This window comes from Physella acuta, unplaced genomic scaffold, assembly GCF_028476545.2.
Source record: "Physella acuta isolate Inbredline_101_S28 unplaced genomic scaffold, ASM2847654v3 ptg000175l, whole genome shotgun sequence".
Classification (NCBI taxonomy): Eukaryota; Metazoa; Mollusca; class Gastropoda; family Physidae; genus Physella; species Physella acuta.
The window spans coordinates 732,964-752,099 of record NW_026731694.1 but is presented as its reverse complement, the minus strand read 5'-3'; the positions used below and the strand labels follow the sequence as shown (position 1 = coordinate 752,099).

General features: G+C 34.9%; 3 protein-coding genes across 3 annotated transcripts; 2 read left to right on the top strand and 1 right to left on the bottom strand.

The window, feature by feature from the left end:
- Positions 1-1,019: 1,019 nt before the first annotated feature.
- On the bottom strand, positions 1,020-5,776 carry LOC131936335 (phosphatidylinositol N-acetylglucosaminyltransferase subunit C). The gene is made up of 7 exons (XM_059293270.1): positions 5,676-5,776; positions 4,995-5,064; positions 3,871-4,025; positions 3,404-3,572; positions 2,479-2,626; positions 2,173-2,339; positions 1,020-1,706 (listed from the first exon to the last, which is right to left on the bottom strand). The coding sequence occupies exons 1-7, from the start codon at positions 5,773-5,775 to the stop codon at positions 1,658-1,660; spliced, it is 858 nt and encodes a 285-aa protein (XP_059149253.1). The 5' UTR covers position 5,776; the 3' UTR covers positions 1,020-1,657.
- A 74-nt stretch (positions 5,777-5,850) lies between these two features.
- Positions 5,851-9,036, top strand: LOC131936310 (uncharacterized). The gene is made up of 2 exons (XM_059293237.1): positions 5,851-5,974; positions 7,020-9,036. Exons 1-2 carry the CDS (start codon positions 5,956-5,958, stop codon positions 8,138-8,140), a joined length of 1,140 nt encoding a protein of 379 aa, XP_059149220.1. The 5' UTR covers positions 5,851-5,955; the 3' UTR covers positions 8,141-9,036.
- A 7,593-nt stretch (positions 9,037-16,629) lies between these two features.
- On the top strand, positions 16,630-19,053 carry LOC131936301 (elongation factor Tu-like). The gene has a single exon (XM_059293225.1). It carries the CDS (start codon positions 16,643-16,645, stop codon positions 18,131-18,133), a length of 1,491 nt encoding a protein of 496 aa, XP_059149208.1. The 5' UTR covers positions 16,630-16,642; the 3' UTR covers positions 18,134-19,053.
- The last annotated feature ends 83 nt before the right edge of the window (positions 19,054-19,136 follow it).

The following is a 19,136-nucleotide window of genomic DNA, read 5'->3' as shown; positions in this document are numbered from 1 at the left end:
AAAGACGTCACACCTAAGCCTACGACCCCCCCCCCCCTCAAAATTGCAGTTGAATTTTTCTTAAAACATCGATATTTTTCCAAAATCTTGTATAAACTCTGTCAAAATAGAGTATTTTAATCAGTTCCTATTTCAATTGATTAAAACAGTTTTCTTAAACGCGAAATAACGTTTAAAATTTACGGACCCCCCCCCCCCCCTGTGAGTGTGACGTCATTTATGGACGACCTCCTTATAGGCTTTTGAAAAACCAAAAGTAGAGTAAGTTCCACTTCCGGTTACCGGAGATCGCTGAAAAGTTGATACAGAACTACAAATTTGATACAATACTTATTTATGAAATTTCATCAACCTAGCTGTAACGGTACAAGTTATAATGTTCACAGACATACACACACACACAGAAAATTGCAAAAAAAAATGTATTTCCGACTCATGGAGGTGTAAAACGTCGAAATTTGGGAACATCTCGATTTTTTTGATCGATTGGAATACTACATTTATACTTTGTACTAATTGTACACGAAAAAATAAAGAGAAGCTGAATCAAAATAAAGAGGGGACACTATTTTAATAATGGTAGAAATCATGACTGACATAGTTAGTTCCCTTATTTATTTTGATTAAATTGAATTTTTTTTCTCCAAGCCCAAGGGAATTAAGCCAGACATAGAGAAGCTTCCAATGTAAACAAAGAGTCAATCTGTATTCAAATAATTAGCAAATTATTGCTTACATGAAATGCTTGTGATAAGCTTTATGGTGTTTTATACTTGAGGCCAGAGTGAATGGTGTTAAAACAAAAAAAATGTGTGTGTTGCTCATTTATTTAAGAAATTAAACATGTTTCAGATAATGCATTATTCTTTTAATAAAATGTTTGATTGTAACCAGAAAATATAATTTATAAATTAATCATCAAATTTACATTGGAACATTTTAATCTTACATATGTAACATGTCATATTTGCTATAGACAGACTAATATTTGGAAAGAAAAATTATTACAAAATTGCCAACAACTTCTATCTGTGCATCACATATCACATATTTTGCCAAAATGCACACCTTAACAAATCAGGTACACATTTACACTTAATGTTAATATGCTTTGTAATAAAAATGAGATGCAATATGAATTACAAAAATACATTCAAACATATTTTTAAATACATTTTTGACAAAAGCTTTATATACAAATCATATTTCATATTTTTAGTCACACTTTCACAATAAAATAAAAGAAACTACACACAAATATTACTTTTGCACAAAAAAATATCACAATTATTGTTGGTGCTTAATAAAATGCTGGCAGATCTAATAAAATGTGTGGTTTAAACAGTGTAATGATTGCCCAAATATATTTCAACAAAAATCATGACCAGTACAAAAAACATGGCTTAGAAAAACTTGATACTATATGTGTCATAATTTTTTTATCTTAACAAAAATATAAATCAAACCTTGACAGCCGTTTTACATCTATATTGCAAAATATATCAAATAATAATATATAAAATAATAATGTAACATCATCACTTTCATCAAATTGTGTAAGAAATATCTTGAGCTTTGGTTTGTCAACAGCTTTTTTCCCTGAATTAGCAGTCAGCAGTTGTCTCTCTTTGATTAGGTCTAACACTAGAATCTGGGGTCAGGAAGGCTCAGAAATAACAGCTTCATCCCAAGGTCCATAAATATTGCTGCAATACAGGAAAAAATGAATTAGTAGGAGTGTTTCAAATAACAGCATAAAATAACAACATAATACAAATGAATAGTATTACAATACCCCCAATTTTTTTTTCCATATATTAAAGAAGATATAACACCCTTTGAGATTTAATGTTCCTTATCCTCATACGGTAAAGTTTAACTGCATCTTCTACATTGGTATATAAAGTGATTGTCCATTTAAACTAAGCAACTTATACTTTTTAAGGAAACCAAAATAATGCAAGGTCTACCACACGCTTCTAATGATCCAAGATCCTAACTATTTGGGTAAAATATCTTTATCTAATGTTGAACACACTTTCCTTTTAAGTAAACCAAAATCATGCAGGCTAGTTATTGTGTACTCAACAACACCTCCCCATTGACCCCAATTTCCTAACTCTTTGGCTACAGGTACTTAACTTCTTTACCTAAGGTTAAACACAAACTTACTTTTTCTGTGGCTGTAGTGAGCAGAACCAGGCGGGAAAGATGAAAGTCACTAGAAAGATGATTAGTGTATACAGCACAGCCCCAACTATGGTCTTAGACCCTAAACCAATAATACAGATGACGGCCACAAACAGCGTCAGCCATGTGTGGACTCTGGGATGACTCACCTGAAAATGTTATATCAAGATATAATATATAGTAAAATAAAAATCTAAAATATGTAAAAATTATAGTTAATTATTTCCAGGTAGTGTCGCAAATTATAGAAAATTATGGTATGCTACAATTGTATTGGTAAAAATTTACTTTGATGTTTTGTCGTAGAACTGGCCACAAGGCAAAAAGTTGAAAAGATGTTGTCACTGTGGTGAAAGCATGCCAGGTTGTGTGGAGCCTTGATGCCAAACACACTGAAGCAAATATGGCAGCATTTAAAGACAATGCCCCTGGCACACTGTAAATAAATAGAAACTTTATAACATATTTCTGTACAATCATCATCATCTTTTAACATTCATGCCCAATCACATGGGACAGATAAACAAGAATTGATCTGTTTCAATAACCTTGGCATATAAAGGACTGTGTGGTCAGCACTATCCTCAACCACCCTTGTTTCCCAAACAAAAGTCAGGTACCCATCAGAGCTGGGTGGACTCAGGGACATGGTACCAACTAGAGCCTGGGATCCTACTCAACATTTTTGGGTTAGCAGTTGCAAGCTCAACTATCCGACCCCACTGTTCCCCATTTCTGCACAATTCACATTGTTAAACTATTTTTTTTTTAAATAAAGCCCTAAAGTTTGGCAAAGCCAGAAGTACTGAAATGAAATAAAAATACCCAGTACAATAGTATTCTCAAGTAAAAGTCTTCTGTGATGTTCTTCTTCTTCGTTCTTAATTTTAGTGTTCAAAGGGATCTCCCTCCAACACAATTAAGGATATGTGTCAACTGGTTAGCGCCATTGAGCCATTGACTCAGATTTCAGCCTGCTTTTCTTTTTGGATTTGCTTTCATAGCCTTTGTCCAACCAAGAACAAACTACAAGGCAGCAGATGTTTGATTTTGGAGTTATCTCTCTTAAAGAGTGGCTGTCCCCAGCTATCGAGCCTCATCTGCCCGAGGGTTCCAACTCAAGACTTTTCGTTTTAGCAACCTTGAGCTTTACCGACTTTACCTCTGTGATGTCAATTGTATACTGTAGCATGCAACTAACTGCACAGCTTACCTGTGGTTATTACAGTTGTAGTTGTAGAACAATAAATTAGCAAACAGCATGACAGTAGTCATAGCATAGATTGTGTCAGTGCTAATGGTCTCAGTGAGAGACACGAGCACTGGGGACAAGGTGGCGCTAAAGCCTTGAAACAGCAGACACGTCTTCAAGTGCTGTAAAACTGAGGAGAGGATGTTGATCATAGCATGCATTATGAAATTAATTTTTAATTAATTTTTAATTAGTCTAACTACTGCAACATGTACAACTTTTAGTTAATTTTTTTTTTAAATTCAGTATCATATTCATAACATAAACAGAATGCAGAATGTTGAAACTCAAGCACAATATTTATTTTTACTTTCGAAATGGGGTATTTTTAAATGGGTATCATCATTAACAAAATAAACCCCAATTCTAAACCTAGCCATCAATCAAATGTTAATATAAAGATTGAAATGGTCATACTTAGGACTTACAAGTAGCCACAGATAATGTCTGGCCTAGCCAGGTGGTCAGAACAACATTACAAATGTACCCAATGATAGTTAAAGCTGACATCATAAGCCACAAGATTTGAGCTGATATCGAATGATCCTCCATATAAAAGAACATTGTAATAAAAATCCCAATGCTGAAATTGCAATTAAATTTCGTTAGTTAATGAATGTTGTCAGCAGGCATCTGAACTCAGCTATAATATTGTATAATGACTCTTTAATGAGTGCCAATCCATAAGTCTCAAGTTTGGCCCTTGAGCTCATCCACAGGACACCCAAAGGGATTGTCCATAAATGACGTCTCACGTTTTAGAAAACGGTTTTAATAAATTGTAATAGGAATTGATCTAAATACTCTATGTTGACAGAGTTCTGACAAGATTTTGGAAAATTATCGATGTTTTAAGAAAAATTCAACAGCAATTTTTCAGGGGGGCTGTAGGCTGAGGTGTGATGTCATTATAGGCGGAGGGTCTGGCTTTTTGTGATGACATGTGACAAAGGGGAGGGGGGAGGTAAAAATCGACAAAAAAGCATGACATCATTAATGGATGACCCCAAAGGCCCACCCAGCTCCTATGACTAGCCTGCTTCACATGACTCAAGGAAAAGTAAGGATTTCTAGGCATTTAACTGACCGCATAATCCTTTCAAATGCTAAGCTCAAAGAAAAGGATTAACTCTACTTCATTTATCCCATAGAATGGCTATGGCTATTAAATGTTTTCATTTTCTATAATTATGGTTTGTTTAATACAGCGCATAACTGAAGATAAAAAGAGGCAAGTATTGAAAATAGAAATTCTTCCAAATGTAAAGATGGAGTTAAAACATGCCATTAAATCATAGAAGGCTTCTAAGAATTTAATGATATTCAACTATGCTATGAAAATATAAATAAATATAATTGAAGAATATTTTAAATTACAATTTTGTGACATTTTAAAAATTGAACAACAAAACTACAAATACAAAGCTACTTTTATTTAAGTAGGCCAATCATATCTCAGTTTTAAAATATCTGATAGCAATACCGCTACAAGCACAAAAATAATACAAAATCTAAAAACACATGTATTAACATAATAATGTAAATTATTTACCTGCTAATCTGTTGGGTAATACTTGTTGACTCAAACAGAAGAGTTGTGTAATCATAAGTGCAAACATGAACTAAAAAAATGTATATCCAAACAAAAAATGTATTAGGCCTAATGTGTTAAATCAAAAGCAAAAAATGGTTCAGTTAGTGCATAACTAATTTAATTAGATCTAAATGTTGATCATTTTTATTTACAACACATTTTATTTATAATAAATCTAGAATTCTAGATCTATATCCCAAACTGCCCAAAGCCCTAAACATTTTTAAATAATCATATATTAGCCTATAGGACTATAGGCCCTATATTATTAGGCAGGCAACACTACAAACAAAGTTTACAAACACAGTGTAAATGAAAATGTGACTGACTGAAATTTTTTTAGTAGGCCTACTCTATAAACTATTTAATTTAGTAGGCCTACAGAGTTTTTATCTTTTATTTAACTCTCCAAATACTAAATAGTAATAGGGTATTGTACAGTTTAGTTTGGGGCAGTTTACTGAGTTTAGAAAGCAGTTTAGTAAACAGTTTAGGTTTAGGGCCTATTTTTTTTTTTGCAATCTTTGGTCTCTGGCTTTGCTAGGGCCTATTGTTTATTTTATTCTTTTTTTGGGGGGGGGTGGGCTATCTCAATATTTCCGAACAGGACTGCGTAACGATGGAATTCAAGGAACATACGATTTTTCCTTAGCTCTTCCAAAAATGAACGATCAACATAATTATCAGGGTAATCCTGTTCTTCATACAAAATTTTTCGCCATGGACGCTTGGTAACCATTTTTAAGATCATGTGACTTGAAATTAGACGTCTATAATTTTCAGTAGTGAAGAGTGACGATTTTACAGTGACCGGGATTTACAAAAGTTTAAAACAAATGGCAGTGTTTTTTTAGCCACCTCTGTCTAAAATTAGATTCCTTGATCTGTTTTGATTAACCTAGAATCTATTTAAAATAGAATGGAAAAATCTAAATTGGGTAAGTAGATCTAAACTAAATGTGAAGTAGCCTACCTAGAGCTAGACTAAAAACTAAAAAGGCCTTAGCCGCGTAACTGTAACTTTGGCGTGGCGTAAAAATTAGTAAAAAGTTCAAACTAAAACTAAAAGACAAAAGATCTAGACTAGATCTAGATCTAGAATAATCTAGATCTAACTATACTTATACTAACAAGAATCTAGAGTAACCCTAACCCTAGAGTAGTATTTCTAGTTCTAGAACTAACTAAAACTAATAGTCTACTACCTAATACTAAATAAATATTAATATAGGCCTAATTAACTAATTAATAATTATAATGAAATATTGAATGAAGAAGAGATGAAGAGTGAGAGACCTATTTTAGTATTTTAATATTTATTATACGAAGTGACTACTCGGAAGAAGATTTTTCTCCCCAATGTCTCCACTTAGTCGGCAAAGGATAGCTCTGCGCATGCGCAGTGACCTATGGCTAGGGTTAGGGGTAGGATTAGGGATAGGATAAGGGTTGGTGTTATGGTTCTGCGGTTGTAAACACACGCATGCGCAGTACCATCGAAAACATCACAGTCACCGCGAAGGCAAGTCGTAGTTTCTCTCCATTGCGCATGCGTATCGCATGGGTATCTTATTCCGGCTAGCATCGGCCTTTATTATATATATAGATCTATATCTAGGCCTAGATCTATAATCTATATATAATATTATATATCACTTGACTTATCTGTATCTCCAGTGGAGTAACAGACATATCTGCACTTAACAAGATGGTATACAAGTCAGTATAAGTATAAGATTACACAAGGCAAAAAAATATGATAAATGATCGCTTATTTCCAGAGGTTTTCACTTATTTCTTTGTGACTTCTTGCATTATCTACCCTCTAACATTGAATATAATTATCTCTCATTTTGTGGTTATAATGTTATAAGCTTAACTCAACTCTACTATGTAAAAAAAAACCAAATGTAAACTTATATTCTTTGAGCCGTACTAATTTAATTCATTAAGTTAATAATTCTTTTAATTGCTTCTTTTTAGGTCCCACGAAATCAAAAAGTGGTGGAGATACAAAAGAATCAGATAAAAAGTCGACAAGGTCATTTTTTTCCCAATTACGTCACCTTGCTGTGGAAGTTGATAGCGGTGTCGAGTTTTTACAACAGGCACTTCAGAGTTCATCTCATAAAAATAAAAATGAACCGTCGTCTGAGGAGCACGCAGAAGCTGTTACGTTTCTTCTGCACACAAAAAAAGACATGGGTGTTATGATGCAGGCCATCAAAACCAAAAATGAAGAATTAAATCAAGAAAGAATGAAGTTAGTGAAAATTGGGGAGCTGATGAAAAATGTCCTGGACGCCCAGAAATCTCGATTTGAAGAAATTGAATCTTTTCTTGAAGACTACGGCTACACAAAACCAACAGATGACCCTTGTGAACAATGTGAAGTGAGTCCTGATAATGGTGCTAGTGAAGATGATGCTGGTAATTCTGCTGAGAAATTGCCTTCAACTCCGCTGCCCTCTGAGCAAAGACAGTCAGCTGAGCAAAGCAAACTAAAGACTCCAAAACTTGAGGATTATTACAGTAGTTTATCAGAGAGCACAATCTTCATCATTAAACATGGTGTCCCCTTTAATCAGGAAAGAGACATTACAGTCGCAGACTTTTCTCAAACTAAACACAATTTTGAGGAAACCAGAAGAGAAGAACCAAAAGAAATCTTCACCCCATACAATGTAAGACCAACTCCTGCAATGCCTGAAACACCTAAACTGTTGGCAACGCCTGGGTTTAAACTGAAGCCCTTAAGGGAAAATACTGCAGAACAAGATATTAACTCTGCCAGAGTGTTGTGTAAACCACAGACACCTGAACCTCCAACCCAGGATTTTACCAGCTACTTCTCCTACCAAACTAAGATGAAAGAAAACTTCATGCCCACTCCCCCATTAAATTTAGGCATGACTAGGCCTAAACTCTCTCCACCCAAGCCGCCCATGTCCAGTAAGAAAATATCTGACCATGTTTTGCCTCCTGAAAACCCTAAGCTGGTTGCTGCTGAGAGTAAAAATAAATTGTTGTCCACCCCAGAAGCACCCAAACTTCTCGGTAGTTGGGACGGTACTTACATGAGCTCTAGGTACGGCAAGTTGTGATGTGAATCAGTTGTTAACATGTAGGTTTTATGATGAATATTAAAAAGTTAATAAACTTGTAAAAGTTTATTTTTTTATTGTGCTTTTAGAAAAATGTATGTAATTACACATAAAATATATGTTACATATATAAATAAATATAGAAGTAGAAATCATTTGTTTCCGCAAATGACGATATATGAAAGGATTATGAAGTCAGTGTTATCCCCAGTCATTTTTACTTTCCATGGTCTGGTACACTTCACACCTTGTTGTGGTTAAAACACAGATCTAAATTTAAGATTCTTGGGTTCGCAAGCATGTACTCTTACACTGTTTGTTAATGCCATCCCATGTAATCAGTGTATAGTTTGTATGGTGCTAATCAGTTTGTAAGCTTCAAGTTGTAACAAAAACTGTTCAACTTCAGATGTATTTACTGTTATTGTTAAACATAACTAGATTCTACAACCATTTAATTTTTTACCTTCTGAGTCCCTCATCAGATTAAAAAAAATGCATTCACGATTAAGAGAAAGATACATTTTAACTAAAAACTAGACATGCAGGCGTCTTTTTGTTTATTTCAGTAAGGTATTAGTATTGTATTTTTTTATGTACCATGTATTTGTAAAGTTAATGAGATTGTAGTGTAACCAAATACTGAACATTGTCATTGTTGCTTTGATTAATGTTGTTGTGATGTTGTGTAGCACCAGTAGATAACTATTTGTATTAAAACAATTTGCTTGTTACTATCAGTGTGTAAATCTTTGTCATAAAAACTTTTAATAATAGCTTTTTGCTCAGTCAATAAGCATATCTTGTATCACATTATGCTGATTTTATTGTATGTAAAGCAAAGCATGCAATTCTGACTATTTGAAAAATTATTTAATTCCCATAATAATGATAATTGCCATCAATTTTTTATGAAGTGCCTGTCTAACCTTTTTTTTTTTTACAAATTTTCATTAAAAAATGTGTACTTAAATCTTGTCTTTTAACGGTAAAAAAACATTCTAAGATTGACAAGATATTTTTTAAAAACACATTATCCCCAAAAATCAGCCCGAAAGTACAAATACTTATACATGGCAAATATACAGTCACACATGTATTTTTATGTTAAGATTTGTTTTCTTCATCATCAGTACAGCATACCAAACTAAACTTTTTACTTTACATGTTATTGTGTTAAAGTTTACCCTTTGATCTAATAAATTGATTACAACCCTATAGTTCAGATTCTTGAGGTTTTAGAATGTCTATTAGTGCACTCAACTCTGATGGGTACCGTACCCAAATCAGAAGAAATAAAGTAGCTCGGCATTGTGCTAACCCAACCATCATTTCATCTGATGCATAGATTAACTCTACTTCATTTTCCAGATGTGCCATCTGGTCTGAAATGTAACTACTTCACTGCAATTTTTTTTCCATCACCTCATTTTAAGTCTCTCTATTTAATCTAAATCAGGGATATCACTTATGTCATTGCCACCATTCATAGGATTTGCTACAGTAAACATAGAAAGTAAACAACCATACACTACTTAACATGGGTCATTACAATTTATCTCTGTAAATAGCACTTTTTTACTTTCTCGTATACAGAGTATAGTGAAAGTATTGTAATCGTGCACAAAAATCACATGAAATTTTGAGTTTTCACCATTTTACTTCTCAGTACTTCCTCATATAAGGAGTATAGGGGACTTATTTTAATCAGGCAAAAATTCTAAATCCCAATTTTTCAAAATTTCCACGCTTTACGCGTAATCGAGACGGAAAAACTGAACTCTGCAGACTATGCAATTCTGTCCTTGTGTGTGTATGTTTGTAAACAGGATAACTTGAGTACCATTACAGCTAGGTAGATGAAATTTCATATATAAGTTATATAAAATTTGTAGTTCTGTATCAACTTTTCAGCGATTTCCGATAACCGGAAGTGGGACTTGTTCTACTTTTAGTTTTTCAAAAGCCTGTTTCAGATAGATAAATGAAATTTCACATATAAGAAAAAGATCTAATTTTTTCTACCTCCTGTCAAACTTTGAGTAATTTCCGTTGACCGGAAGTAGTAATTTACGCTTTTTGCGATATTTCTAAAAAAAAAATGAATTTATAAAGTACTAATAATATTGTGCACTATTATTCACAGATTGTTTGGCGTTCACTTGGTGCGCAATTCTTTTTTTCGATGAGAGTCTATTCTATTTTAAGAAGTTCAAGTAATTAAAAATGGATTAAAAACCATGTCTATAACCTGAGTTCCCATCTCCCGCAGTGCTATATAAGAATATTCGAGAAAGTTTAGGGGAGATCACTCCCGGTTTATTTTTTCCTGTAACTTTTCAAGTGTTGAGTACATTTTTGTATTCCTTGTCATATTACTCCATGTCAATTTAATTTTTGCTACTCTTATTATAATAATTATGGTAAGCAAAGAGTGAAAATGTATATCAACGGTAGCAGTTTATGAATCTTTATCTTAGAATAAATAAAACTTGTAAATGAATATCTTGGTTGTTATTGTTCTTTGTATTACCAACACTTTAATATTTGTTTCATTTTTTAAAATAATTTTAAACAATGTTGTGGGTCCATTTAAGTTAAAATTAGGAATGCATTGACTATCCCATAATATATTGTTTTCTTTCCATGATGGATTTTTCACAATTGTTAGACCTTTAGCAATCTGAACCTCAAAGTTTCTACCCAAAAGAATTATGTTTATACTAATATTACAAAAGGAGAAATATATTTTAATACATGATATATAGGCCTATAGAGTATATGGAATGAGTTTAGAAATTGTTGATCTAGAAGTCAATAGCTGCATAATTAAGGGGTCGTCCATAAATGACGTCACACTCACATGTGGGAGGGGGGTCCGTAATTTTGTGACGATGTGGAAGGGGGGGGGGGGGTTCAGATGGTGCTACGTCACACTTTTGCATTATAAAAAAGCAATGTTAGAAAACGAATTTTAGACGTTATTTCGCGTTTTAGAAAACTGATTTAATAAATTGAAATGGGAATTGATTAAAATACTCTATTTTGACAGAGTTCAGCAGAAAAACTTCAACTGCAATTTTGAGGGGGATTGTAGGCTGAGGTGTGACGTCATTTTAGGGGGGTCTGGCTTTTTGTGACCATGTGTGACGGAGAGGAGGGGGGGGGGGTAAACATCGTCCAAAAAAGCGTGACGTCATTTATGGATGACCCCTACGAGCTGTATTTCAGATGTGATAAAAGACCTAGATCTATGCACATTCACCATCTAATTGAAAAACAAAACCATTCTTATCGTATTGTATCCAATACCTCAAATTTGTATGCAAAAAAAAAAAAAAAAATTCTGTTGATAAGAGTGGTTTAGGAATTAATATACGGTGTAAACGTCTTTGGGTATGTTGATTACCGTTTTTGTGTGAGGGGGGGGGCATCCAAATACGATGTCACGTTATTTCAACGAGAGTTACCTCTACTTCTCACCATCATCACAAGTCTACCTTGAGTGTGAGGGCATTTATGAACGACCCATGAAATAATTTTACAGGCCTTTAAACGCTAGGCAATATAGAACACACGGGTGTGTACATTTTTTAAATGAAGACGTTACACGCCAGGACCTAGCTCGCTGACTTTCTTGGAAAACACCGAACACGTTTATTTCAAGGACTTGCCCGGTCACATTTCAAGCTTGAACACACATTTGCATTCACTACGGCAGGGTCAGGGGACCGTGGAGTCAAAGCAGAGCCGGCGTTAGGGGGTGGCGAACGGGGCGGTCGCCATAGGCCCCGCGCTTGAAGGGGCCCCGCGCTTCAGCAATGTCATTGTTATCTGAATGAATTCGTAAACTTAAAAAAAGTGTTGCTGAATTCAATTGGAAAAAAAACTAAATGGTCGAATGCCGACGTTGTTGATTGTTATAACCGAGGCCACGGTTGATGTTGGTGAGTCCCACCTGAACTGGGACAGGCCGTAATTCGATACAAAAATAGTGTCACACCTCCCCTTTGTGTAGGGTACGGTCGCCTGGCATTTGACCTGAGCTGACTGGAGATGGCGGTCGAGAATTAGCCCACGACGTAAAGAGATACCCTATTGTATGCGGACCCATGAAGACGTCCTTTTAGTGAGCAGACGGGATGCCTGTAGTAGACAGTTAGTGACCTGATGAACTCTAGTCCTGATTTTCTTGTTGTAGATGTCGTATAATGTCGTATATGTACAGTGTTTCTTCCAGACTTTTTTCTCCGGGAAGGGGGAGGGGCACTTGAAATTTTCGAGGGGGGGGGGGCGGTAGATTTTCTTCGGGGGGGGGGGCGGACACTGTTAAAAGTATATATTTTCTATATAAATTATATAAATTTCATTTCGTTTTCGGGGGGGGGGGGGCTTGTCCCCCCCCCCCCCGAAGAGATGCCTGGAAGAAACTCTATATGTAGGCCGGTATAACAAAATTAACATTCAGTTGCGTGCAGAGGGGTGGGAGGAGGGCGACGAGGGGGGGGGGGGCGCCTTAGGATCTATATCAGGCGGCAATACACAGAGTGATTTATTATTACAAGCTTTTATTTAACTCACTTCCTCGTCAGTCGCCAGTCGTCAGTCGTCAGTCTAGACCGAAACGCAGGAGTGACAATTCGGAAACTTCTACTTGACCGATACGATTCACACTTGGCACGTGGGTCAAGACATGAAGACAATGCAATCTGAAACTAAATTTGACTTAATTGGATGCCTAATTAATTTTTTATGAATTAATTAAAATTTGGACCGAATCAATAGGCATGTCTATCCAACCACACCACACGCGTCATCACATTCAATAGCTGCGCCATCACCTTCAGTAGGCGCGCCATCACGTTCAATAGACGCGCAATGGTTTTTAGTCATGTAACACTATTGTAAATAAAACATGTAAAGTACTAAAAAAAAAATTCATAAAAAACGTTTTAATAACAAGCTTTTATGTAATGATGCACTAAAAAGTAGAAAATAAATTATACACTACTATTTAAATAACTATAAAGAAAAGCGTGTGTCTCTTCTCGAATATTAGTAAAGGTATCCAATAGGCCTAGGTACTAAAGTGACCCACGCTTTTCTTTATAGTTATTTAAATAGTAGTGTATAATTTATTTTCTACTTTTTAGTGCATCATTACATAAAAGCTTGTTATTAAAACGTTTTTTATGAATTTTTTTTATTTTTTGGAAGAAAGTTAAAACTGTTGTTATGTTGTGTCACCTTAAGGATTCACCCGTTCAATAATTAAGACAATAATGTTTTTGGTTTTAAAATATTGTATGAATTCTAAACACATTTTGAAGTCTATACTGTTTTGATACATCAAGCCGAGTTCGCTGTATTGTAAACTTTATTTTCCTAATTATTCGGCACGTGATTAAATTTTCTTAAGTGACTTGGTATGAATTACATAACTGTCAAAAGCAGTGGCGTAGGCAGGGGGGGGTTAGGGGGGGTCATAACCCCCCCCCATAGACCCCTCGGTATATATAAAAAGTATGAGGGGGGGTGCAAATCGAAAGTTTGTCCCCGGGTAAAAATTGGAACCCCCCCCCTTGAGACGATCCTGGCTACGCCACTGGTCAAAAGTGATTTAATATCTTAGCAAAGGAAAAAAACTACGAACATTGGGTTAATACATGGGAGAGATAAAAATCTGTTATTATAGTGGAAAGTTTGACATTAGCTTATAAACTCCAAAACATTTGTGTTATTATGTGTACATCACATTATATAGGCCTATATATATATATATATACATATATATATATATATATATATATATATATATATATATATATATATATATATATATATATATATATATATATATATATATATATATATAATGGAAAGGCCCCGCGCGGATGGTTGGCACTAGGCCCCGCGTATTACTAACGCCGGCTCTGAGTCAAAGGGTTATAGTGCTTACGCCTACCAGTGATTCTTCCAAACTTTTTTCTGGGGGGAGGTGCGATGGACACTGTTAAAAGTATATATTTTCTAAATTAATTCCATTTCGTTCCGGGGAGGGGGGGGGGGAGACTTTCTTTGGGGGAGGAGGGACGGACAGAGATATGCCTGTAAGAAACTATGACGCCTGCATGTCTGATCTATCAAAACGGCCCCGACAAAACGACAGTATCATAATAGCCAAGATAAAAGGGCCCCGACAAAATGCCTCATGTCAGAAAAGGTGGGCCCAAATGAAGGGGTTGTGGGTGCATGTGGTTTATCAATTTGCGATGCCTATATTGTGTTGTGTGGGGGGTGTAAAAAGCAATCCTGGCATGTTTTAATTGGTTTACTTATATGTGCATTGTCTAGCTAACTTGATATTTTTTTTAAAGCTCCGGGACGTGTATGTGCTTGTTTGCAATACCTATTGGAAGTTTATCTCATAAAGTGATTCATTGTAGACCTAACTAATTCAAATACAATTCAGTTACTAAAGAGGGGGGAAAAAATAAGTACAAAGATTTTAACCCCCCCCTCCCCCTTTTCTCTCCCTGACCAAAAGGAAAGTATCTTTGATTAATTGTCGCTCGATGAAGAAAGTGCAAGATTAATGATGAACAGAGTTTCTTCCAGGCAATATTTTCGGGGGGTCTCTGACCCCCTAAAAAAGTCTACCCCCCCCCCCCCCCCCCCCCCACAAAATGGAATTGATATAGAAAATAAATATTTTTACCTGTGTCCGCCCCCACCCCCTCCGGAAAAGGACAATTTTAGTCCGCCCCCGAAAATATCAAGTGGTCCTCCCACCCCGCCCTCCCACCCCGGAAAAAAAAGTCTGAAAGAAACACTGATGATGAATTAAAAAAAAGTACATGGTTCTTACTACGGCCTACACTACAGCTAGAATTTGTAGCGGATTAAGCAGATGATGAAGGGCATTAATTTTTTTTTTTTTACTTTAATTAGGACGATAACATTTTAAAAACATAAATGAAGTAGCGTATCTCCTCGTAACTAGTGTTAGCCTATAGGAGCACATTTTATTAATCTTAGTGCATAATTATGGTGTATTTTTAAATACTTTTACATGTGTTGTTTTTGTTTTTCTCTTCTCTGTTATATAAAAATAATGGTAAAACCTTAGTTTAGCGTCGGTTATTATTCCGGAATCGTATAGCAGTAAAAAACAGTAAAACAATGCTAAAGTCTGTCACACACTTCCGGAATTCACCGGAAGTACTGTAAACCATACGTTATTTGGCGTCATCTTTTATTTTTAATACAGAACGTTTAAAATTTGGATAGATTTATTTTAATTGCGTGTTAAATACTGCTTTATTACTCATTTTGTATAACTAGTTATTTTTAAGTCTTTCAGCTAGATTTCTAAATATTTCTGCTACTAAACATTGTTTAACAGGGTTCGTACACAGTCTGGAAAAAGTCGACTTTAAAAAGTCTGGACGGGTCTACAGACTGTGGTATGACATTTTTAGCTGGGTATCGCAGATGAAACCTGATTTCTCAGTTACTACGTCGTTGGGGGAGGGGGGGGGGGAAGAGTGTAAGACCTGTCTTTTTTGTTGTTGTTGCTTGACTGACCGTGAAAAAGTTTAGGGCTAGACTAACCCGCCCCTCATTGCAACCAAGGTCACTGATATCTAAACTTGTATGAGCTCACGGTGACCCCAAGTACGTAGACGGTGCTGTTTGGCTAGGTGATGGATGAGGGGGGGAATAGAAGTTACTGTACAGTTCATGATATGACGTATTAGACAGGGCTACTGTGACCTCACAGTGACCCCGGGATTCAAAGGGACGACTCGAAATATCATCCAAGTTTCTCAGCTATAACTATAAGCACAAATAATGGTGTGGTTACAAAGGTCTTGTTTCATTTTCAAAATAGTGTACGAACCCTGTTTCCAGTCACTCTTACTCTTTTTGTAATCATTCTTACATCTTTGTAATAATTTTTACTAGTTTCGTAATCTAGATTTTTTTACTTGGCCTAGCAGCTAGCTAGATCTAATTAATTAATGGTCGCAAATCCGCTGCAAGCCAAAAACATTAAATTATTACATTTGACTTCATTATTTATATTAATATATGTTTTTTTTAATTTATAGATGTACTAAATAAAATCGAATAATAATATTTATTCTTGTTTCCTTTTGTCGATTAAACTTAAAAAATTAAAACATTAATTTACTACAATCAACTTTCAATTTATTTATATTTCAATGGTCAAATAAACCATGGTTTACCGTAACTCTAGTTACCGAAACTCAACAAACATTACCCGATAATTTCCGACGCTAAACTAAGGTTTTACCAAAATAATTAGAGAATTTACATATCCAGGTCAACCAATGTAGCGAATGTCAATGAGCCACAAATAATTTCAATAAATTATTAAATATTGTTTTTTAGTCGAATGTTGTAGAGTATAATAGTGATCTCTTTTACAAGGAGATAGATTTAGCCCTACAGTTTTCATTGTCAAGGTCAACAAAGATGGCAGCCCGCTTGATGAAAAGTGCTTTGGGTTGGAATAAAACATTTATTACCCTATTAAACCAAAGACATGTCCTACGACGGGATCAGCTATTTACTCCTTGTTCTTGTTTATGTAAAAGCAATGTAAATAAATTTCTGAACACGCACCGTCATTTTTCAACTAATGCAAAAGCTAAAGATGATTCGGGATCTTCGCCTTCTCCCAAAAAGCCGCATTGTAATGTCGGGACGATAGGCCATGTAGACCATGGTAAAACAACCCTTACCGCTGCTATAACAAAAGTATTATCAGAAAAATACAGTAATGAAAATAAATTTGTTGCATATGAGGCAATTGATAAAGCCCCTGATGAAATTAAACGAGGTATAACTATAAATTCTGCGCATGTTGAGTATGTTACACCATACAGACACTATGCACACACAGATTGCCCAGGTCACATTGATTATGTAAAAAATATGATAACAGGGGCATCACAGATGGATGGTGCAATTTTAGTTGTTGCAGCTACTGATGGTACTATGCCACAAACAAGAGAACATTTATTGCTGGCTAAGCAGATCGGGCTTGAAAATATTGTTGTATTCATAAACAAAGCTGATGCTGTAGACAGTGAAATGGTTGAGCTAGTTGAGATGGAAATCAGGGAGGTTCTAGAGGAGTATGGTTTCAATGGAAGTAAATGCAGTGTTGTGTCTGGTTCAGCGCTACATGCTTTGAAAGGAGAAAACCATCCCATTGGTAGAGATAAAATTCTTGAATTACTACAGGCAGTAGATACAAGTATTCCCACACCTGAAAGAAAATTAGATGAACCTTTTATGATGCCAGTTGAAAAAGTGATAAGTGTTCCTGGACGTGGCACAGTAGCTATTGGAACAATAAAACGTGGAATTATTCGAAAAGGAGAACCAATAGAACTAGTTGGCTATGGTAACCTCGTTAAGTCAGTTGTTTCTGATCTACATGTGTTTAATAAATCTGTAAAAGAATGCGCAGCTGGTGAAAATGTTGGTGCTCTACTGCGCGGAGTTAAAAATGAAATACTGCAACGTGGCATGATCGCTGGCGCCCCTAATAGCTTGTTTCAGTGTAATGCATTCAAAGCTCACATGTATTTACTTACAAAAAATGAAGGAGGTCGTGACCGTCCGATAACTAATAATTACATTCAAATGATGTACAGCAATACTTGGAATATTTCCTGTTGTGTGCAGCTTCCGGATGATACCACCATGTTGATGCCAGGTGAAGCCATTCAGGGCAGCGTGTTACTAAGACTGCCTATGGTTGTTTCCGCAGGGCAAAGATTTACTGTACGTGAAAATAACATTACTACATTAACAGGTCTTGTTACTGAAGTCCTACCTAATAGTGATCTTAAAGTGAAAGGCTTCAACGAAGAGAAAAAGGCTAGAATGATGATCCAAGGAAATGCGCAAGTGACTCGTTCTGCAAGATTAAAAAGGAAAAGACAGGACAGTTAAATTATTTCTAATTCTATCATAAAAATTATATGGTTTTATGTATACTTTACTGATTTGTTTTATGTTAATGAAAAAAAACACTATTTATAGGCCTACTTATTAATTATAAGTAAATACTAAAATACCATTACTTTTTATTAATTTTAATTCTCTTCTAAAGATTAAAATAATTCTTGTTATATTAGTTGTAAAATAAATTCTTATTGCTGTTAAGGTGACATAATTTAAAAAAAAACTTTAGGTTTTATCATTGTCATTCAGCAAGACTCATCTTTACTTGGTAGTATAATATTAACAATATCTTCGTTTACAAAATTTACTAGGCCTATACAAGACGAATATTTAAGCATTTATTAATTCACATCATATGATTGTTAGGTGTAAAATAATCTTTTTTAAAATGTGTAACGAATTTATTTTTAGTTTCATGACATGTTGGTATTACTTTACTATAATAATTTTTTTAACTTTACCCAAAATATGCCTTTGTAGAGTGAGCACTGACTCTTGTCTTAGCACACAGGTTATGTGACAGTTATGTCAGCAGTGGCCATTAGGTCAAGCCGTGATGGAGATGGTGTGGTGAGCTGCTGGAGCACATGGCTAATTAACCAAAATATTTCACATTGCTCTTAGTCTTAGGGTTTGTACCCAGCTATACCTTCATCTCATGTTATATTGGAAATAAAAGTAATTCAAATATGAAGGTTTGTGTACCAATAATTAACAATCATGAATAATTGTAATAAAGACTGTTAATATCTGGTTGGTCTAGCTTTTCACTTTATTTAAATATCAATATGGTTAACATTTTTGTAAAGCTTATTAAAAAAAATCAAACAAAATATTAACACATAAAAATTCCACAGCAGAGAATCATTCTTTTTAATTAACGAATTTTATTTTGTTGATGATTACTGTAAATTAATTAAAAAGTCCTTTAAAAAAAATCAATTTTCTTGTTTTTACTTATTTGTATTGTAGTATGTTTATAAACCAGTGT